The 23,904-nt window shown below is 37.3% G+C and overlaps 1 protein-coding gene across 1 annotated transcript in view; it reads right to left on the bottom strand.

The window, feature by feature from the left end:
* Positions 1–23,904, bottom strand: part of cntnap2a (contactin associated protein 2a) — a gene marked incomplete at its 3' end in the record, with an annotated part of 380,680 nt that overhangs the window by 111,096 nt on the left and 245,680 nt on the right. The window contains exons 10-13 of the mRNA XM_056248806.1: positions 20,873–21,035; positions 8,479–8,585; positions 5,347–5,466; positions 3,963–4,163 (exon numbers count right to left, since the gene is read on the bottom strand). Of these exons, the coding sequence (XP_056104781.1) occupies positions 3,963–4,163; positions 5,347–5,466; positions 8,479–8,585; positions 20,873–21,035 (591 nt within the window). The remainder of the gene's footprint in view (positions 1–3,962; positions 4,164–5,346; positions 5,467–8,478; positions 8,586–20,872; positions 21,036–23,904) is intronic.

The raw sequence follows: 23,904 nt of genomic DNA on the forward strand, positions 1-23,904 counted from the left end.
CCCTAGAATGGTCTGTTTTTACCTTATTTGGAAGGGTCATTAATAGTAATGAGGAGTTCTGCTCTGATTGGCTGTTTCACTGCGGGCTCAGTGAAACAAATGGACTAAGGTTAGATGCCTTGTCAAATAAATATAGCTTCAACTTATGTGGTGGAGAATGTGACGTTAGCTAGAAGGATCGAGTGAGCTAACATTATCTGTGAGCAACTAAACTAACGTAGTTAGCCCCTGACGTGTCGTTGATGAAATAGACGAAATTAAAATTATTTGACAAAAAGGAATTTACATATGTATCTACAGCAGGGGTCTCCAACCTTTTTTCATTTGAGAGCTACTTTTTAAAAATGAAAGTGGCCGAGAGCTACTCATGTAATACAATACTTAAATCTCTGAAATAATGTCTCATAACTCGCATATTAACAACTATCTAAACTGTTTTATACCTAAAAGGGTTTTTGTATGCCTATGTCACCCTTAAATGTCAGAGAAAAGAACAGAATCAGAGATTATTTTTTTTATAGAAAATTGTACTTTGCATATTATATTGTAAAAACACATAATTATAGTTGATTTTATAGTTCATCATGACTAGATATGAAATGGCATGATAATTTAATTTCATTAGTGACCAAAATGATCACGGTAATCACAGATTCCTGTTCAAAAAGTACTAATACTACACAATGAAATCAATTCACTAAGTTGTATGTCGAAAACCAGCAAATAACAAATAAATCCGCATCAATATGCACTTTTTGTTTACATAAACATTAAAATAATAACATTAAAAATTATGGCTAGATTTTAAAGGAGTGTCTTGCAACATGTTATCTAGCCTACTGTACAAGTATGTACAAGTTCAAATAAAGTTTTGACAAAAAATGTTTTATAAAAATATAAACCTCACATATTTCAGCCTTTAAATCATTTTTATAAAAAGAATGAGCCAAAAAAGATAAATTACTGACTTTTACAATGCACATTAGCTTATCTTTTATTATTAAGAGTAAAATTCGATCTGATTTTCCCGTGGCGTCTGTCGTTGCTATGCAACCATGCACTGCGCTCTCCACAATGACAAAGAAGTTTTAGTAGCTAATAGATTTCCACCACCGAAAAACACTTCCTGTAGCTCTGCTACAAGATTTATTTACGGAGAAGAGAAAAACACCCGTAGTGTTTGGGTGCACCCCCATCCTTCATGTTGACTGAGCTTTCAATGTTGTTATGGAAAGGGTGAAGCTGATTGGTTGACCTGCGGTACGTTTGCGGCATACTGAATAGTTGCATTTTTTTCATCTCGCTGCACCTGGAAAAAAATAGCGCGTCGCTTTAATTATGAGCGCGCTTGCCTCGCACCTACATTTGAAATAACGAACTTGAGGACGCAAAAGACTCGATATGTGAACGGCTCCTTGACGAGCAACCTCCAATCAGGCCACGAGCTAACGTTACTGGTAGCTCGCGAGCGACGTTTGGACCCCTGAACTAGAGTAAGTCAGAGTTCACCTAAACTTATCTAAACTCATGTATAATGAACAGAAGATATTGTCATTTTTAAATATAAATATATAAATATATGCTATATAAATGCAACAGGTGTGATTGAAAAAGAATATCAACAGAATACAATTACATTTCAGACGCAGCTCACTACTGAGTTGTGCTATTTTTAGACCAGGCCTGCGGGCGACTCATGTGGTCCCTGGGGGCGACCTGGTGCCCGCGGGCACCGTGTTGGTGACCCCTGATCTACAGTATTATTTTGTAGATTTATATGATACTAACCTCAGCAGCGTAAATACTTTGTCATACTATTTAGTTATGTATGCTCGTAACTTGGAGTTTGCTATTGTTACTGTACTAGGATCTTGCGCTGGATCTAGATAACACAGTGTAAATTATCGTTAATAAAATCACTAGTTACCGCTTGCGAGAATATAGTTGGAATTGCCCCCTTCTTCAGTATGAGACGCTGAGAGAAGCCTGCTTGATATTGTCCCAGGTTAGAAAATAAGTCCATGGTGAAATAAGCAGAGCAAACTAACAACTTCGAATTAAACTGTTGCGGTAACGTTATCCGATTATAGATAAACATCAACCACGCCTGTTGACATTTCTTTTCTGTGGGAAGGGTATGAAAAGTCCTCACATCCCCCGCACAGCCTGGAACATAACATTTGTTTCCATGATCTGCCATTTTCCCTATGATCCTCGCTTGTTTCTTCACCTGCAGAACTTCCGATGATTCGGCTGCGCAGTTACGCCTGGCATTGAACATGGGCTGGCATATGCAAATTTTTGGAGGCGTACATATTAATGATCCCGACTGTTGCGTCACAGTCGGTGTTATGTGGAGATTCTTCAGGGGTGTTTTTCAAAAACGAGATTTAAATAAGGAGAAAACAATGGTGTTTGAGACTCACTGTATGTCATGTCCATGTACTGAACTCTTGTTATTTAACTATGGCAAGATAAATTTAATTTCAAATTCTAGGGCACCTTTAATACAAATACAGCTGTTCATTGTTTGTTCTTCACAGTGAATGAACTAAGGTTAACAAATACAACTTTTGTTTTTAATAATGTATTAGTAAATGTTGAAATTAACATTAACAAATATGAATAAATGCTGTAGAAGTGCAGTTAATTATTAGTTCATGTTAATGAAACCTTATTGTAAAGTGTTACCATTTAGGGTCACTTTTGGTCAATTTATGACCAAATGTCATTGCCAAATAAAACTTTTAATTTATTAATTAAATTATTTAATTTATCGTTCAATTTTTATTATTTTTATTAAATCTTACCCCAAATGCTGTACATATTTGCTATTTCTGTCACACATAGTTGTAGAAGCAGACGAAACTCATAAAGGTAATCCAACAAATACTGACCAAGAAATACAACTGACATTGACGAGAACAGACAACAAAACACTGAAAAGAGAGCCAATTAAAAACAAGCAAATGAGGGAAATAATGATGAACACCTGTGCAGATCAAATGAATTACAATGACAACTGATAGAGTGGCGGGACACTGAACAAAGAAACACATGTAACTAAAAATAACAAAAGCTTTTAAAATTCCATGAAAACTAAACTAAAGTCAAAATAACTGAATGTCCGTGACAATTATATACTTAATTAGCTATCTTGATTAGCTAAATGACTGTACTTAAATATGCTTAATATATTCTAATTAGCATATATGCTGAATTGCACCAAATTTTTTTTTTTTTTTTTTTTTTTTTCAAGAGTTCTACTTGAGAAGAGATTGAAAAGGCCTCTTATTTTCATTCCATTTTAGTTTCCTTCTTACACTTTATCCTTTTGCCAATTTTTCAGCCTCCATATTAACAGCTCGTCAATGTAAATTTTCGTGAACGGCTAATTAGAAGAGCGCACATGGAAATACCAGCAAGTGAAACTTACACGCCCACACACGTTAACCAGGACAAATGTTTCAAAAATGTGTTTATCTAAGAACTGGGATTGAACTAAATTATTTCTATAGCAACTTCTGCATTTCATTTAGCACTAATTAGTTATTAAGTCCAGCTGTTAGCCCACACAAACTCACAGACAGTGAGCAAATGCTGTACTAATCCTCCTGAAACTGAGCCATTAAAACAAAAAACAACATTCTGAGGTGGTTCTGTCTTGCAGTTTAACAACTGGGAAAACCGCCAAAAATAAGTGGGTTCAAACTGAGAGCAGTGAAGAGTGCATCGGCATCAGCCACTGAGGGGCTATTAAGGTTGCATTCCTATTCTACCATCAGGTTACCCGGTTATCAAGACACTTGACCCTCATTTGTTACAGCAAGAACTATCACTACCGTTAGATAAAATTACACTTTCTTTAATTTAAGGTTTTAGATAACCTTCTATCACCCCACAAGTCCCTATAAGAATCTATATTCTGCAAGCGCAGACACACACACACACTCTCTGTGTACCTGGTGTGTTGAGTATGCGTGACATTCGGCAAGCGTAGGCTACGTGCTGCTCGCAGTGCTCAGCGCTGTTGGTTATCGCTGTGACCTGCTCCATAGAGGCACTGTAGTTCAGCTGTAACACCGTCCGCCTCTCCCGGCTGGAGCCAGTCACTGCCGTCTGTGCTGGGAGGTTATTCACCACAGTCATCCACACCTTGTCCTCTGAAACACGGATACAGCAACGGGCATAAAACGGTGAACTGACACAGGAAAAACACTGCGAGATTTGGTTGGAATGACTTGACATATTATTGTAACTTGACTTCTCTTGAACTTCGGTAGGCTGTACAGTACGACGAAGGACTTGTAATTGTTTCTGCAGTAAACTGATCTTATGTGTCTGAGTGATGTGCCTAAGTTTCTAATGATCATTTGCTGGTGAAGGGTGAGAAACTTGGCGAGTCATACGATTTTTGTCATAGGTTTGCCATAGATTATCCGACCACTGCATTGGTAATAATTCATAATAAAGAATTATGCCTCAATATTGTGTCAAAATTTGGTCCAACAAAAAGTGCAAAATATATACTTGAGTGGATAGGTTTCCACATAAATTTTTTTTTAAAGAAAAAAGTCAATATTTTTCTTAACTTTATAAAGTTTTTCTTTAAATCAAGAAGAGATTTTCTCATTAAAGTAACAAGTAAATACTTCATTACAAACTGATTTCACACATTCTGGATCCATGTGTGCAAGTGTAAATCGTTTTTTTTATGGCTAATAATCTACCTATTCAAGTTTTATTTAATGAGTCCTAATAAAAAAAAAAAAAACATTTCTAAATAAAAACACATTTTGTTGTTTATATATTTTTTAATCCACCTTATACGGTAACCATAATCTCTACTTCCCACCTTAAAGAATCACAAGATTTACACTTCAAAGGCTGTTAAATGAACATAATACATTTCAGAAATTGACAGACACTTTCTTTTCAGAATGATTTTTGCTCTCTACCGTGTCCGCTCAGGGATTTCCAATGCTCTGAGATGACTAAAGTTCCTGTCCTGAAATGATAACATTTTAAGTCCTGATGTTCCTACATGCAAGAGTGCCATTTTGTTTTATTTATTTATTTATTTTTGGATCAGTGGGATAATGTGAACATAGATTGATGAAATATATTCTTGGAAACAAATGGGTTGAGATGTTGAAATAAAATACTTTCTCGGAAAGCGATAGTGTGTTTTAGGAACCTGACTCAGAAGCTTGGGAACAGTGTTGTTCTCGAAAACATAATAAACACTAAAGGCTTGATTTATTAATCAAGTGCAAACCATGGGCTTCCTGGATTCATAGTGGTATGGTAAGCCACAATTTTTTTTTACAATATTGCACATTTTACCTGTCATGTTGCAGATGACTTTAAAAGGCCCTAACGGTCCACTTCCATCAGGGTCAATCCAGTAGGCATCAGATGATCTTCCCAAATGCTTGTAGGCCTCACAAGACTGCTCATATACAGCTGGAAGAAATAAAAAAAGAAAAACAGCTTTATTAAGTATTTTTATTAGAATTTCTTTATTAACTTCATTAATTATAATCATATATTATAATTATAATCTAACATTTTTGGAGGTTCACCTCCAAATCTTAATTAAAAAAATAAATAATTATTTTAGCAAATAAGACAATATTTTCCTTTTATATTAACTTTCATCAAAACTAGGCTATGCTGACAACTGATGGAAAACTAATTAGAATGAAGTGTGAAATTAAAATACCGATTCTGCACACATTATGTTTGCAGATTGCAATCTGACAATATCACCATAGTACATCCAGAACAAACGCAAGGTAACTATCCCACTAATCAAACTCGGAAAGAAAAGCATGAGCTAAATAGAAAGTACTTACTTAATAAATATAGAATGACAGAAACAGCAGCTTCACTGTGCAATATATGGAGTAGTATATATATAAAAAAATGTTTATACTTTTTGCAAGCTTGACTATTGACCAATACTCCTTTTTTCGCATACGGAGAGGTTTTGAGGGAAGTAGCTCAACAGGGTTCAACATCTTTCATATTGACTTATGTGTGTAACTGTTGCAGCTTTGTAACTTCTAGTCTCTTCTCCTCTCCATCTAACCCCTGGGGTCCTAAAGAAGTTTCAGTCAACTATTTCTCTCAGAACTGATCCCAAACACACTACATAGAGAATACAACAGACGTTTCATATGAATCAATAGCTCTGTCTCAAAACCTAGTGAGCGTTTGATGGAGTCGTAGTAGGTGCCACTACATACAGCATCTGAAGGTCATTCTATAAGGTAGACTTAAAGAAACCTCATTTTGGCCAAATTCTAGAGCAGCAGCATCACATGGTAATCACAAAGAAGGAAATTACATCAATCAAATATGGATAAATGATGGATGTGGAGAGAGAATTGTACTTACATTCAATATCGAAAATTATCAATACAAATATTTCAGCATAAATAAAACGTATCATTAGCTTAGCAACATGCTAACATGACACCTTCATAATCATGACATGACACATGTTATGAATATGAAGGAAGTTTTATGCATTTTTATGACAACTGTCATTAAGTGTCACTTGCTCAATTATGACATTTTTAATGCAAATATGACATTGTTTGAGATGTCTTTGTTATGACACCTTGATATAAACCAATACATCATAACCTGTCAGTGTCTTTGTCATGACAACTTGACATTACTAAGACAACACAACCTGTCATAAACATGACATAGCAGATTAATTATCAAACTTACGAAACCACTTAGCTTTATTGGTTAACATTACATGAAACTGTCAGGTGGTTGGTTTTGACATTGGCTGTCATGAAGCCATTATAACTTTTTAATGACAAATTTAATGTGTACCACTGTAGTTGAGGTCACGAAAAATATTCATGACACAGTTATAATGGCCTCATGACAGCCAATGTCAAAATCAACCACATGACAGTTTAACTTAATTTAATGTCAAGTTGTCATGACAAAGACACTGACAGGTTATGATGTTATGGTTTATGTCAAGGTGTCATAACAAAGACATCTTAAACAATGTCATATTTGCATTCAAAATGTCATTATTGAGCGAAAGACACTTAATGAGTTGTCATAAACATGCATAAACCCTACTTCATATTCATGACATATGTCATGTCATGGTTATGAAGGTGTCATGTCAGTCTTATGCACACCCCTTCAAGTAAAGTGTTACCAAACAATGGTAGTTCAAGTTAGCGTTGCCACCCGTCCCGGTTTTTCAGGGATTGTTCTCTTTTTTGAGCGACAGTCCGTTTTTTTTTTTTTTATGTACTTCTAAAGTAGAATTTCCTGGTTTCAAATTAAAACGTTTCCTTCTACTGTTACTGTGTTTTCTTCATGGTTGTGTACATCCAATCCTGTGTCCGTAAATGGGTAAAAACGGGTAAAACAGTGGATTGGCCAATGCCAGGCATTTACTTTTATTTGATTGGAAGCAGAAATACAAAGCTCAACTTATCGCCTATATCGCCTAGCAACTGCCTCTGCTGTCGGTTGGTCGCACGCATCCACACATCCACACATCCAGGATGAAACAGTGTGAGTTCAGTTGCTAGCTTTTTTAAAACTTTCTATTTACTCAGTTTTGTGAAATGGGGGGAGAGACGGATGAGGAGGATAACACAACACAATCGAATGAGCCACCAGTGTCAAAGAAAAAACGATTTACAACCTACAACTCAGACTGGGCGAAAAGAGAAAACTTTTCGGAATGGGTAAGGCCCACCCAAGGAGACCCGTTCTCCGCTACCTCTGTTTTGTGTCCTGTCAAAATTTCAGTTAATTATGAAGGAAAAACAGCGCTGGAAAATCATGCAAAAACAAAGAAGCACCAGAGTTTTGCATTAAGCAAAAGCAAAAATCTAGCCATTGCAACGTTTATGACAAAGAAAGAAATATGGGTTGATCCCCCCCCAAAAAACAATACAAAAACAAATTTCATCTGAGTGTCCCGGTTTTTCACAAATCAAAAGGTGGCAACCCTAATTCAAGTCTGCTGTGCTTCCATTTCAGTTGGTATTTCAAAATATAATTTAAACCTGGTAACAAACTGAACATTTTTGAATTTTGTGTTTCAGCTGCTACAAAAGCAGTGGAAACAAGAAGCCATCTACATATTTAACATCTAATTCATAAGTAAAAGCAAATACAGAGAAAGCAAATACTGTTACACCGAACCTTGACATTTCTCAGAAAGGTCTTCTAGATGTTAGTTAAACAGAATGATGTTCATCTTGTGTGTTTCCCATTCTCCTTTTTGCTTAATTTCACAGAATGTCATTCTTTGTTCCATTTTTGTAAGTTCTGCTCACATGCTGAGGTTTACACAAAATAACCCTTTATTTAGAAAGCATGACATGTATCAGAATAAACAACCAGCAATAAGCCGGAAACACATATGCACAGTTGCACACATATACCTATAAAAAGATACACCCAAACACACATTCTTACATGTGTGACATGTGGCTCCGGTGTACCCCGTCCCATCACAGGTGCAAGTGAAGCCGTCCCAGGTCTGACTGCATCGGCCTCCATGTTCACAGTGGTTTGGCATACATCTAAAAAAAAGAAAAGATACAGATCACAATTACACATTTAAATGCATGTCAGACCAATGTAAAATGCTAGACTACAATCTTTGATCATTGCAACTCATTTTGCTGCATTTTCAAGTTAAAGGGAAAAAAGTGTCTAATGTTCTCTTCCCATCCGCTGTGCTGTTTTAAATAGTTTTTTTTTTTACAGAGTAGCAACAGTTTTTTTTTAATAACATTTGACATGAACACTCATTGAAACACATTACTGATTGCCAGCTCAGTTGAAAACAGAGAAAGTGTTGAAGAGGATGACACTGAGTCATTTACTTTATGAAGGTCTTAATGTGACAATGGTAAAAACAGCTTTTGTACAAAAATCATAAATATATACTACTTCACTTTTAACAATTTCAACACTTGTTTATCTTGATTTGCTATACACAGAAAAAAAAAATGCACAAATGGGATAAAGACAAACAATCAAATGGACACTCTATAGGGTGAAAAAATAGTTACCATCCACGGTTCAGCACAGCAGTACTATTTTATTATTATTTGTATAATATTTAATTAGTTATTAATAATTTAAATGAGCTTTTATTTTGTATATTTTTATTTTTTATTTAAATTGTAGTTTATGTTTAAGTGATTTTATTTTGCTCTTGTTATTTTTATATTCCTAGCTTTAATTCAATTAATGAAAATATTGTTTCATATTTTTAATAAATTTACAATAACAACACTGTGGTAACTGGTAAGGTACATATTTGTGTAACGCAAAACTGTGATACAGATCAAATTGAGAGAAATTTAAACATTAAAATAAAAAAATTACATATATCAGACATATATTTATAATATCAGAATATAAAGAAATTATATACTACAAATTTCACCAAGAATAATTTTATGTCGACAGCATTCCCCCCAAGTCCCACCCCCCACCCAAAGGGCACATGGCAATCGCACACACACAAAGTTGTTTTCAAGCCGTGCAGATTTGCCAGCATCTTTTTAGTCTCAACTAAAATCTTAATTAAAGCTCTAAAGTTAAATCAATTAACGGCTTCACTGACTTTCTCCTGAACTTAATTAAGAAACAGTCATCTTCAGAGGTGTTTTCAATTGGCCAAGGATCAAAACTGAAATCTGGTGATGTGGCGCTCATTCTGTGCAAAAAATGATGCTGAACACTAGCTGTCCACTTACTTCCACAGCTCCTCATACAGTCCTGCCAAATGCACGTCAAATCCATTAACACGGCAAAATGCGGTATGAAATGAAATGAAATGAACAATCCCCTTGGAGCTAATACTCATTAGGCTGATGTCTCATAGGAAGAGCTGTGACAATGCCACTGAAAATGAACCTTAAGTCTGACGAGTTTTTCAACACTGCTATTGTCGTACTATGCTGCCAGACTGTAGTTTTTGTATAGGATGACATGTCTCGATTAATTAGGTTACCTCATTGGCCATCTGTTCCTAGAGGAGAAAGGTACAGATAGAGTTTACGCTGTTCATTAATCAAACTCCTGCAACCGAACAGTCCCTGGAAATTTGTGGCCACTGATGACTCAGTCCAATAATACAAAATTAAGTCCGAGTCGACAGGTACTGTCACTGGGAGATAAGACCTTGGTAAAAGCTTCTTGGTAATAGATTCGAAAATAGCCTTGGTAATAGCTGAGCTCTCACAAAACAGAAAGTTACAAACATTTCACTATTGTTCCTTGCCAAGCAGAGAGCTGGAGAATGCAGAGCAGTGAGCCTGAACAAGCATTTCCTGTTGCATGGTCACTTGGCTTCCCACAGCTCGCAATTTCCCAAGGAAAGATAAAGAGTGCGGAAGTAAATGTGCGCATGTTTGAGTTTAGGAAATGTCTTATTGACGAAAGAAAAACTTCTACTGAACCAGTTTACCCTATACATTTTTCTTATACAGTATGTATTGCTAAGCCTGATTTATTCTAGTAAATGATTAATCCCAAACATTCCTCTCTCACGTGTGTCATTTTGGAAATGTTATTAATTTGAGTGAATCGGTTCATAAATATTCACTCTCTTATGCAACAGTGGAAAGCCCGATTCATTCTAGCAAATTAATTAATTCTAAACATATCTCACATGCACCACTGGGATATTTGATTCAGTTGAGTGAATCGTTTCATAAACATTCCCTCTCTTATGCAACAGTGGAAAGTCTGATTCATTCTATAGTAAACGGATTCATTCTAAACATTTATCTCTCACATGCATCAATGGGAAATATTCATTTGAGTGAATCATTTCATAAACATTCACTCTCTCATGCAACAGTGGAAAGTCTGATCCATTCTAGTGAAATGGTTTATTTGAAAAACAGTCCAAAACAGATTTACAGGTTCAAATTCTTGTGCAGCATTTTAAATAGATTTTTATTAAAAGTAAAATAATAATATTTATATTATTTATATTTAGTTAAAAGTTGCTTTTCATCTCTACATTTTTGGATTAAATATTAAAACACACCCTCATTATTGGATCTACCCTAAAGTTGGATTTAGTATAAATGTATCCACGTTTAATGCAGTCACCTAATTAAAATTCTTTAGAAATCCCTCTTTGAAAAACCTAGAAAAAACAAAATATACTATTGGATAGTTACATATTTAATAATAGTACACCCACAAGTTGCTTAAAGGGTTGGTACACTCAGAAATTAAAATAAACTTCCATTGCCTAAATTAAATCTGTTGTTCATCATATAAAGTGATTATGTATCTTTAGAAGACTTAGAAGGATTTAACTGCTCGATTAATATATGCATTTATATTACGATCTCTATATATATGTTTTGAACTATCTGAGGTTTGTGCAAATAGACTTTCAATGGAGGGACAGAAATATTTCAGATTTCATTAATAATATTAGTTTAGGGTCCAATTCTAACTAATAACTAGTTGCTTATTAGCATGCATATTACTAGGATATTGGCTGTTTATTAAATGACCATATTCTACATCCCTTAATCCTACCCAATACTACCTAAACTTAACAAATACCTTACTAACTATTAATAAGCAGCAATTAGAAGTTTATTGATGCAAAAGTCATAGTTAGTTAATAGTGAGAATTGGACCCTTATCTAAAGTGTGACCAAATAACTTTTTAATAATCTAAAGAACCTTTTCCACTATACTGAACCCTTTTGTCCAATTGAAAGGTTTCATGGACGCTAAAGGTTTCTCGTGGAACCACTAATAGCTACTTTGAAACTGTAATTTGTTAAGGTAGTTGAACTGCAGTCAAGATACTCTTTTGAAAGGAGCTAAATTATAGTTGAAAATGAAAATTCTTTCATCGGTTACTCAATCGTTCCAAAACCCGTAAGACTTTCATTCATGTTCAAAACACAAATAAAGATATTTTGGTCAGATATTTAAATAAAGTTTAGGGTCCAATTCTCACTACAAGTGTGACCAAAATATCTTCATTTGTGTTTTGAACATGAATGAAAGTGTTAAGGCCCTTTCACACCGGACGCGTAACAAAAAAGCGAAACGGAGACCGTCCTGGGTGGACATGGAAATAAATGCTTATAAGCAAATTTCCCTTCCAGCACTTCTTGCATCTAAACTACAGTCTACCTCTTATATTCCGGCCGATTGCCCAGTGGTGAAACACTCGTTGAGGATTTGGATCCAATTCAGGAAGTCATTTGGTTTTAGGGACCCCTCTCTTCTTAGCCCTGTGTTCCGTAATCATTTTTTTCCACGCTCAATGCAGGATGGTTCATTCAAGAGTTTGTCTCAAAAGGGGATAAAATGTTTCAAAGACTTATTTTTGGATAATGTATTTGCTTCCTTTGAGCAATTGGTATTACGTTTTGGTCTTACCAAGTCAGATTTCTTTAGAGTCTTGCAAGTAAGACATTACGTTAAGTCACTAATACCAGACTTCCCAGCGATGCCCTCCGAAAATCCTTTGGATAGGTTCCTTTCATGTAATACATTGGCCAAGGGCTCAATTGCTACTATTTACAATTTAATGATCAATCTGGCATCTTCATCCCTGGATAACATTAAGAGAGCCTGGGAGGAAGACCTTGACAGACCACTCTCCGAAGACACCTGGAACTGTGTCCTTAAACAGGTCCACTCATCGTCAATGTGTGCTCGGCATTCACTTATACAGTTTAAAGTTGTACACAGAGCTCATATATCCAAAGTTAAACTAGCTCAAATGTTTCCTGGTACTAGCCCTATGTGCAATAGATGTCAATGTACCGAGGGAACGTTAACTCACTTGTTCTGGACATGCCCCAAATTAGAGCGTTACTGGCGATCGATATTTCACACCCTTTCTGTGGTTCTTCAGCATAGATTAGAGCCAGAACCTCTGGTGGCATTATTTGGAGTTGCCCCAGAGGACGTATGGTTGTCAGCATCAATGTGTAAAGTCCTTGCTTTCTCTTCCCTACTTGCACGTAGAGCAATATTATTAAAGTGGAAAGATCCCTTGCCACCCACTCATACTCAATGGATTAGAGATATGTTGTCCTGTCTCTGCCTGGAAAAAATTAGGTATTCACTAAGAGGATCGGAAAAACAATTTTTTAAGATGTGGCGTTCTTTTCTTGATTATGTTGATAAGTCTGTTTGAATAATGCCACTACTATTGTTTTTTGTTTTGTTTTTTTTCTCTCATTTATTTCCCTTTTTTTAATTATTTTTTTATTTATTATTATTATTATTATTTTATTTTAATTTTTTTATGTATTTGGTTGGAGGTTTATGTTTGTTAGCATGTTTGTAAATATTGTATGCATGCTTGGTTCTTACAATTCCATTTTTAATTAATGGATAGTATGGGCGTCATTCTTAAATTGGATGGTGAGGGGTGGGGGATTGTGAATGTGATGTATATTGTAAAAATCAATAAAAACAAACTTTGAACAAAAAAAAAAGCGAAACGGAAAAGCGAATAGTTCGCGTCAAAACCATTCACATCAGCCGCGACGCGAATTTGCGACGTTCAGAGCTTCAACATTCCAAAACTTTCGCGCCGACAGCTGAGAAAACACGGACACTTCATCATCATCATCATCATCATCATCATCATCATCATCATCATCATCATCCAGTGAAGACGAGCTTTTCATTTTCTTTAAAAGACAGAAAAGAAGGTTTTGTGTGCACCCAATCTTAAAGAACAGAGAGTCTGAAGGGGAGTATGCTAATCTTGTAAAGTAGCAAAAAACTTTGCCACAAAGAACCGTCCAAAGTAAGGATTATGCATTAAACATTTGAATTGTTTATTAATAAACTATTTTTTTCTGTCAGTTTTCGGTATGCGACGTGCTCCAGTTCACGCGCCGGCGCCTACGTGTGCTAATTATATTGTCTACTATATTTGCTTCTTATTCCTATTAATCCAGGCAATTTGTTGATGAAACATTGATTAAAATTAAGATACAATTTATACAAAACGAAATTCACTTTAAAGAAAGGCTTTCTACAAAACAAAAGTGGCCAAAATTATGTCTGACCCATTCCAAATGTTTTCGGTATAATGGGCATCTTATGATCCTTATACTCATCTCATGTGGTTCCCTTTTCATATAGCTATCAACATAGATGAAATAAAAAAAAATAGCATTATATTATTTAAACGTATGAAACGTATGTTTGAGTTTTTTAACTTATAGGCCTATTTAAGCGTCACCCCGCTCCGCTTTATTTACGCACATGCTCTGGTGTGTGGCCTATATGCATGCAAAAATAATATGAAACAACCATGAATGTTGAAAATATTCTAAATCAATTATTTCCCTCCTAGTCAAAAATATTATAAATCATCAGCAAGCACTTCATTAACTCGCCGGAGACACCAACTATCCCAGCTATTTTATCCCATGCCTCGTTCTTTTGCTGGTAAGAAACAACGTCATGTCATAAATGATAGGGTATGCGTGCGTTGAGATGCGGAATAGGCAATATAAAAATGCTGTCATTATAAAAGTTTTCTAGTTTCAATGTATTGCTTGTTTTTAGTTTACATTTCATGTTGTGACACTTCTCTTCTCTCGCACATAATGCTGCTACGGCGGCCAAAGCGTCAACAAGCTTCACCTTTGTTTCCTTGTATGTGATTGGCTGAAGCCTTTTCTGTCGCCGAAAAAGTAAAAAAAAAAATCGACATCGAAGCGAAAAAAATAAAAGTCGTTTTTTCGCCGCAGCACATTCGCGTTCGGTGTGGAAGCACTCATTACACAAACAGCTGATCAAAAAATAAAACTATCGCGCGAATTATTCGTGCGTCAAAATCGCGTCCAGTGTGAAAGGACCTTTACGGGTTTTGGAACGACATAAGATTGAGTTGAAATCTTGATGAAAGAATTTTCATTTTTGGGTGAACTATAATTTGGCTCCTTTTTCAAAAGAGTACCTTGACTGCAGTTCAACTACCATAACAAATTACAGCTTCAAAGAAGCTTCCCCAAGAGACCCTGGAGACCAGAGCATCGCTTTTCCCGGCTGTTTACATCCCTAGCTGTGCTTTTGTAATGGAAAGTGACAGTTTTCTAATGCAACCATTATGAACAGCGAAAGCACGTGGCTTAAAGTGCCTCTGTCAGATCAGACTTGTTGGTGTGAGACACCAATCAGCATCTCCTCAGAGATGGGCGCAGATTAGACCCCTCTCTTCCCATCTCAGACCCCCGACTCGACACGCCATTACGTGAAACGTTTTGCACAGATATTTAGAATGAGTCACATTCTAAGAAGGCCTCTAGAAGTTCGGCAGAACAGCTTATGCGTGAAATAGCTTGATGTGAGAGAAATTGATGTGTGTGAAATACTGTAGGGGTGAGAAAAAAAAATCTCTCGCAGAAGGAGAGGATGTGATTTGAGCTATATCTAACTGCAAGGTCGTGTGTTTTAGTGTCTTCCTGGTGGGAGGATATGGAATATTCTTTTACATGTCAAACACAGGGACACGTTTGGTAAAGGAGATTGATAGTGCATCACCTGGCCTGATGAAAGCGAACATAAAATCAATGGCGTAGTGAGCGGGTGGCCCCCCTTTCGATCCCACATAATGAGTTTGCTCCTCACTGTGCTGGCACTGTGGAGCTTTGCCAGGGAAGCATCATTACGCTGACGGAAAAACACACAGGGAAAGCGTTCAACAGTCTCTTGCCTCCTCTATTATTACAGTTCACTCCATTTGGAGTCGGTATCTAGCTTGATCTAATACAGGAAAAGATTTTCCCCTGAGGGGACTTACAACTAAATGTATTGCAGTAGAAACCATAATCTCAAAAACATAAATAAACACCGCAGTAAAGACAGAAAGTTCATCTGAAACGTCATCTAAATATTGTCAGGGCGAGGGATGTGAATTTAAATGGCAGAAAGACGTGCAGAATGAACTGATCTTGTCTTTAAATCATGTTGAGAATGTACTCAGCCCTGAGCTATAAGGCTAATGAGACGCATTAAAGAACAATGCATCTTTACACACAATTAAAGTGGGGTTTAAGCTTCTAACTGAGCTGTAAGGAATCTAATGGAATGTAAACAATGCCTCCATACGTGGCTCTTTATCACTAAGGAGCAATATAAATGACCTATAATTTATTTTTATATTTTATAAATGAGCAAATAAACACAAAGCAAGCAAATAGTTATTCTTATTAATTAGCAATTCTTTGCACGTAACGTGGGAGGCCATTAATGTCAAGTCAAGTGCAGTTTAACCTGAGATTCTTTATGCACATTAGCGCAATTCCAGACCTATCTAATGAGAAGAGCAATCATTTTACAAGGTGGCGATCCCATATGACTTTGTATGATGTGATTCGATGTGGAAATGTATGATTTTTAGAAATAAAGTATGTATGAAGGTCCACCCATAATCCTAACTAGGGGCGTACGAATCAGCCACAAATTGCCCAAAATGTAAAAGAGATACGAATTGCCATGAGAGTGTGCTGGCATTTCCCAATCTTGCAGGAAGGTTCTGAGTGCTAAGCTACAGAGGACGCAGCAGACTACCGTGATCATATGACATACTTAATTGGAATATTACGAAATACTACAGACACTTGAAATGGGAGACAGGACACATTTTTGCTTTTCTATTGTTTTCTATGTAAACATGCGCTACACAGATGTATTTGACTGGATGCATGTGCGCCTTTCACCGTGAAAGAAGTTCTGGGGTGCGTTTCCCATACAACGACTTAACTCGATGCTTCACTACCATAGTACGATTCATTGTTGAAGAAATCAACTAGCTAGTCACGACTGTTTCCCGAAACCATATTGTCGCAAAGTGGTCGTTCAGCCACGTTGGTTTATGACGTCACGCACGTGGTGGAGTAAAAACGTATTTTAATGAAACTGTTTGAAATCGAATTAATGCTAGATGTTTTGATATAAATTACAGACATGACATCTGAGGAATATTTCTATTTCTCAGTTATTTCGCTTTATTTCCAGATTCAATCATAGGCTCATTCTTGTATAGTGGAGCACGTTCGCACATGCGCAGTCTTCAAAAACGGTGCTTTAAATCTCTTGACAAACTCAAAGACGTAGATGACATTTGTATGTATTCTAAATAAAAGACACAGGTTGTACTGAATGTCAGCTTGCTTATTTAGCTCAAGATAAGGATTTATTAAGTCCACATGTCATGCAATCTAGAAACTCTGCTTCTAACCACAGCTCGACAGCTGTCGTTCCAACAACACAACTTTGCGATGCTGTTTGCGAATGTTCGTTGGAACGATGGTTTTGGGATACATCGACTCGTTGAACTATGCTGATAACGACGGAACTTGCGACCATAGTTGGCTAACGATGCTTTCGGGAAAAGCACCCCTGGACAGTTGAAGGAACTGTCACTGTCCCGATCATGCCAGTGCTGCATGGTTATGAAAGTTTGTCATTTGCAAAGTTTATCATTTCAAGCCTTGCCAATTTAAGCATTCAAGTGCAAGAGGATGCGAAATAGAACTCGCCAGGCTGTGTGACAAGGTTTGTGTGTGCAAATCCAAAGCGCACCTTGAAAATAATAAAATTAATTGCGCTTAAACGGACAAATTCACACATTTATCTCAAAATGCCTGCCTTGGCGAGTATCCTGGTAAACATAGTCGGTTATGGCTTAAGTGAACGTAAACAGTAGAGAAAGACAATGCATTTGAATCAGTATATTGGTTCTTTTTTTATTAATGACTGTTTACTTTAAAGGGGTCATGGATTGAAAAATCAACTTTTCCTTGAGCTTTTGATATATAAAAGGTCATCGTAATATAAGAATATCCTGTAAGTTTCGGAGCTGAAAACTTCCTTGTTAGTCAAATAAAAGCTTTTATTGACAGCTGGCTCATCAAACGAGGGATCTGCGAATTGGCAGATCTGAGACGATAGAGAGCAGCGAAACGCCGCCTCAGCAGAAAAAGTCCAACGCCTAATTCTGTAGCCTTCGCCCACCGATTCACGCATGACATGTAATAGGTAAATAGCATAGGCCTACGTGGCGCTAAACCGGATCGAGCTACCGAGCAATAAAAATGCCGCTGAAGATTACAAAATATTGTGCAGTGCCTGGTTGTGGAAGAACACAGTCGCTGCATAAGCTTCCTTCGGATTCCAATTTTAGGAATAAGTGGTTGAACTTTATTTTTAATGAAGTTCCGGCTCACGTGGGTAAGACATTGTGCGTTAAAAATGTTTTTTATATGTGCTAGTATTGCATTGTTACAGATCATTTGATATCTACTGATTATGTGTATGTCTGTGATAGATATATATATAGATCTAAATAACGCTATAATCAACTCTTTTCACGATTAGTTAACCTTGAGAGATGTAATAGTAAAAACCAGGCTCGGATTGGCTAATCGGGAGAACCCGGAGAATTCCTGGTGGGCCGGTCTGTTTTATTGGCCAGGAGGGCCAGTGTTGTCATGGCACTGGGTTGAATGCTTTATATAGGGTCCAGTCGCAGCTTTCAGTGTATATTTTTCTGAGTGTATAATGAACGTTGTGAAATAATTGCCTGAAATTAACTCTAATTTGCTGCTGCAATGATTTAGCCAACATATCGCGACGATAACCAACCTCATAATCTGAGCTGCTTCAGTACTCAAACACCGCTCGTCGGCAATGGCAAAATGTTTGAGATGACCGATCAAAGCAAGCGGGATTTATGTTCACAGAAGCGCGAGCCGCGGCCGCGCGCGAATCCCAACGCGACGCTTCACGAGATAAGATGCAAGTGGCTAAACTAAACAGCTGTTTTAATTACGAAAGAAGTTTTAAACGACCGATAGAAATAATCAGTTTGGGAAGACTGTATCCATCAAAGCTCAGCTTCGGGAAGGGGAGTACCTGTGTACCGCTATTGCACTGAATAGAAATGTATGTATTTTTTAAATACAATGAATAACAAGGCTGTACAGAACACTGCACTATTGCAGAGACTTATATAGCCTACTGAGGTTTCAATCACATAATTTTAATATAGTCAGTCGGGAACTAAAGTGGGCCGGTCTAAGGCATGAAACTCCAGGGCTGAAAATGAGTCCCACTCCGGCCCTGGTAAAAACTTGCTAAAGGTTTTCGAGAGAGTTCCACATGTAATACTTAGGTATTTCATATGCAAAGATGTCAGCCAATCACAGCAGTGGGCGTTCACACTAAAGTCTCACAGCAGACACTCCCCACAGAGCGTTTAAATCAGAGGGCTAAAATCAGGCTAGGAAAAATGATTTATTAAGTTACTAAATTGTTTATGTAAAAATCATACTAACATTATAAGTGCACACCAGGAAACATTATGAAACGATAAAACAATGCAGTTCATGACCCCTTTAAAATTGACCCTTTTAAGAGTGGTGAAAACTGTTTAGTGAATAGGACCCACTCCGTTATGTTCTGTTAGTTTCTGTTTTCATGGACTTTCAGTTTGTTTTCATTTGTTACGTGTCCCGCCACTCATCTGTCTCCTTGGTTACCATCATTATTAGTTCATATGTTTCAGCTGTGTTTAATTATCATTGTTTGTGTTTAGTACTTAAGTTGTTCCCTGCACTGGTCCGGTCACAGTTATGTTATTCGTGTTTGCTAGCTATCTGTCTGCCTGCCTTTGGGAATGGTATTATTAACACTATTGTTGTTTGGAACCTTCGTCTCCTGTCTTCGTCTGTTCGCCTGCATTGACCCCGTGACAAAGATATTGCAGTAAAGATATTGCTTCCTTCATCTCTATAGAAAGAATTACCATCAAACAAGATACAAGAAAAATACCATACCAACATCAGATTTACCTCCAGATGTGCAATGGTGCTTATGAAAAAACAACAAAAAACGGAATTATATAATTAACGAACAGATGATGCAGTATTTGAAGGGTCAGGCTGATGTTAAATTAACATAAAGACAAATCTGATTAGTTGTGATTAAAAGCAAGCTGCTTGACCCTTAATTATCTGTAATTTGAAAGCAAATTACAGTTTTCTTGCACAATGGATGAATACATTAGCCCTCACATCTGTTTAGAAATCCTCCTGTCTGGATGGTGAGACATTATTTCATGAAAAAATTAAAGATACAAATGGGACAGTCAACATATATATCTTGAAATGCAGGGCTTTCAAAAATATTGCTTTTCTGTTTTGTTTTGTTCAGGTTTTTCAATTATTTTGCTCATTTTGTTGTGTGGTGCACCTTGTAATGGGTGGGTTTTGTGTTCATACTGTATGTCTTTTATTTTAGTCTTTGTACAGCTTTTGTTTTGAAGTTTTGTTGATGTTCTTTGTTAAGTTAATAGTGATGTATCCGAATATGCCAACTTACCTACTACACAGGTTACATAATATCCAGTACAAAAGGTGGCAAAAACACCAGCTACAATGGTTTCTTGTTCCTCACGCTTTGTTTTACATTATCAATAAAGCTCCATTACCAGGATTTGCCTCTGATGTATTCACAACAATGTGGCAACCGAACAAAAACGCTAAGCCCTGGAGAGTGAAAGTGTGTAAAATCAATCTAAAGATAACAACCAAGTGCAGGTCTCCTGTTCTCACACGGCATCCGCATGCTGATTAAAATCCTCATTTGCCATTGAAGTCAAGGAATGAAGAAGGTCAACTCCAGGGAGAGCAGGCAGAAAGCGACAGATCCTGCCCCTAGGGCTGATGCTGCCGGTGGGGATAAAGCCACAGTCTCAGTCTGCTGCACCTGATAATCACGGTCTCAGCCAGTGTTTGTGGAAATGCAGGGCAAGGGAAGAAGGGTTGGCTCTGACCTGTCAATGATGGCACACATGTCGAGGCTGACGTTCTCAAAGGCTCCCATCTTTCCCTGCTCCACTGCGGTTAGGTCAGCCAGCTGATCGTCCACCTGAATGAGCTGCATGCAACCCTGGAACGAGCGCTGGAGGGGAGATGCTCTGGTTCTTAAAAAATAACCTAAACAAACAAAACACATGGCAAAGATGTTATATGCCAAAATAAAAATGTTATGACTATAATAGCAGATGTAATATCACTGATTAAGATAACAGTTTGTTAACTTGAATTTTCATTTTGCATGCACTACCGTTTGGGGTCAGTAATATTTTGTAATGTTTTTGAAAGAGGTTTTCTATTTCTATATTTTAAAATGTCATTTATTCCTGTGATGCAAAGCTGAATTTTCAGCATCATTACTCCAGTTACTCCTGGAGCCGAATGGATTATTTTTTTATGACAGATGGATGCAATTTTTTTGCGCTTCAAAATCCGAATCATGCTTTAATTATAGTTGGAGAGTTTCTGCAAGAACTATTTTGCCCTCAAGTGAGACACTTAACCTCATACTGTAGGACTGCGATCTGTGTACTATATTTCTCTGGATAAAAAAGGTCAGACTAAATTTAAAAAATAAAGTCAGTGAGTGTGATCTAACGGCATATGTGTGAAAGGTAATCTAATGTCATGCATGTAAAAGCTGAACATAAGGACCATTAACTGGGGAAAAACCTATCAACCTAACCTCATTAACCAAGTGATAGCTTTGACACCAAAAAAGGTCATGTACATTGCAAACAATCAGCCAACTCTGATGCTACTAATGAGATAAAAACACCTAGAAACACTGAACAAAGCCAGATTAGACAGATTTCTCCATATGGACCGCTGACATTCCTAGGAGAAAATGCGCAACCTAGACCCCAAAGATTTGGCAAATCCACAGGGTTGGTTACGCTTGTGTTAGAGGTAAACAAAGCTTTCCATTATGCCGATCACAGAAAGGTCTATTGAGATTCACCTTGCGTCCCCCTGACATTAATCTACAAATGAGAGCATCTGGAAGCATCAGTGTTTGCAAGGCACTTGCTTAAAAAAAGAAAGTAAGAAAAAAAAGAAAAGAAAAAAAGAAAAAGTTCCTCAAGTTTGCTGGGCCATCTGTCTTGTCTGCTTCCTGCACCTGTCCACGAGTCTATATGCCTGAGCAGTCAACAGAGGAGGATGAGGAAGATGGGCTATTGGAAGACACACTGAGGGAAATGTGACTCACTACAGAGGAAAACCGAGAAAAACAAGCATCTGCTGACAAATTAAGGCAGGGCTGCAGTGGCATCTCAATGATTGCTGGGATTTGTGGGGATCTGGGAGGCCGCCAGGATCTGTGATCAACAAGGGACGTGGGAAAAGGCAGGCTTTCGTCACCCACGCTTGGATGCGACTTCCCGGTGACTGCTTTTGTCCCATTCTGCTGTCGTAATTAATTGAGGAGAGTCACATTTCTGACAAGATAACGCTCTAAATTACGACTGAGGCCCACAACTCACACTCCTGACAGGGTTTCTGAGTAGCTTCTGCATGACTGTGTTTACGAGCTGCTGATGATTTTGCAAAGATTGGAGAATAACTACTGTAAGATTAATGAGTGTCTATGGGCGCCATGTATTATTCATGACTGGCAAATGGAATATGGAGGATTCCTGTGGGAAGCCCATGTTGTAAACTTTTATCCTCATCAATAAGCCTAGTGCAGATGTTAACTGTTATTGTTTATTCTGCTTTGGATATTTTTATTCTGCTATAATGATGTTAAGGTGTATCCAAAATTGGTTACACTTTATTTTGATGGCCCCTTTTAGACATTCTGTTGACTATAAGTAATATTGCACCTACAGTATGTCAACTAACTCTTAATTAGAGTATTAGTTGAGTATTTGACTGATAGGGTTATGGTTAGACATGTACACGTAAAGTCACTTATAGTCGGTAGAATGTCTGTTTAGGGACCATCACAATAAAGAGTTAGCAGATATTAAGCAGACAGTCTACTAATACTCTAATAAGAGTTAGTTGACATGGAGGTCCAACGTTACGTATAGTCAACGGAATGTCTAAGTGTTACCTTATCAGATACTAGGGAATATGAGTTCAAATGGTGTGTAAAGCAGTCATTTTTCCTAAAGTGACATGAATCAGGATGTCTCAGAGGGCTTTCTTGAGCTCACTGTGTTCTCAATGAGGCCAAAAACAAAGTAAAAGTGAGGGGAAACAACTAGGGCTGTTTTCGACTAAGGATTTTCATAGTCGAATCTGATTCGTAAGATTTTGCCGTAGTCGACTCTATAGTCGAACTTTTTTTTTTTTTTAGATAGCAGCTAGACGTTCGGTTGAATAACTGTTCGTCTGTTATAGGACAACTCGCTCTACGTTTATTTAAAATGAACAGCAAGACAACTAGAAGTGAATGTGCTTTCCATTAAATGAATCCTTAACAAAAAAACAAAACAAAAAAAACGTTGCAATGAACGTGCTTTGTTTTAAATAAATCACACACAGTAAACAAAACCTTAACAAAAAAACTTTGCAATGAACTTTGCAATTTAGACACGCAAACTGCGAGCCGGTGCGGTGAGACGTAGCCTACATGCTCGGGCAGATTCGGCTTGAAGTCGTTCATCCTCGGATGCGGCGCCGCGCGCGCTGTTACAAAAAAAGCTGTGCACACAGCCAAGCGAAATGGGGTCTTGCCGGTCTTCCGCACCCAACGCGTCATTTTTTGCCGTGTGCACCTTCGCGCTCGTGCGGACGCGTCGAGTATAAACAAGGCTTTACTCCGTGTCAGCGCGCGCTCTGATCGGTAAAGGGGCACAGACCTCTCCCGAATCATCTGCAGCACTCAGCCTCCGACGCACCACTAACTCCGCCTCCGCTTCCCTCGTAAGATGATATTAGTATTTAAACATTCTCTATGATAAAAAATGTTTGTAAAAAATATTTGAATAGCTCGGTTTTGCCGGTTATAGAGTTCTAATGACGGTGTTCAACTATAACC

Source organism: Rhinichthys klamathensis, unplaced genomic scaffold, assembly GCF_029890125.1.
Source record: "Rhinichthys klamathensis goyatoka isolate OS25496 unplaced genomic scaffold, OSU_Roscu_1.1 h1tg000059l_1, whole genome shotgun sequence".
NCBI classification, from domain to species: Eukaryota; Metazoa; Chordata; class Actinopteri; order Cypriniformes; family Leuciscidae; genus Rhinichthys; species Rhinichthys klamathensis.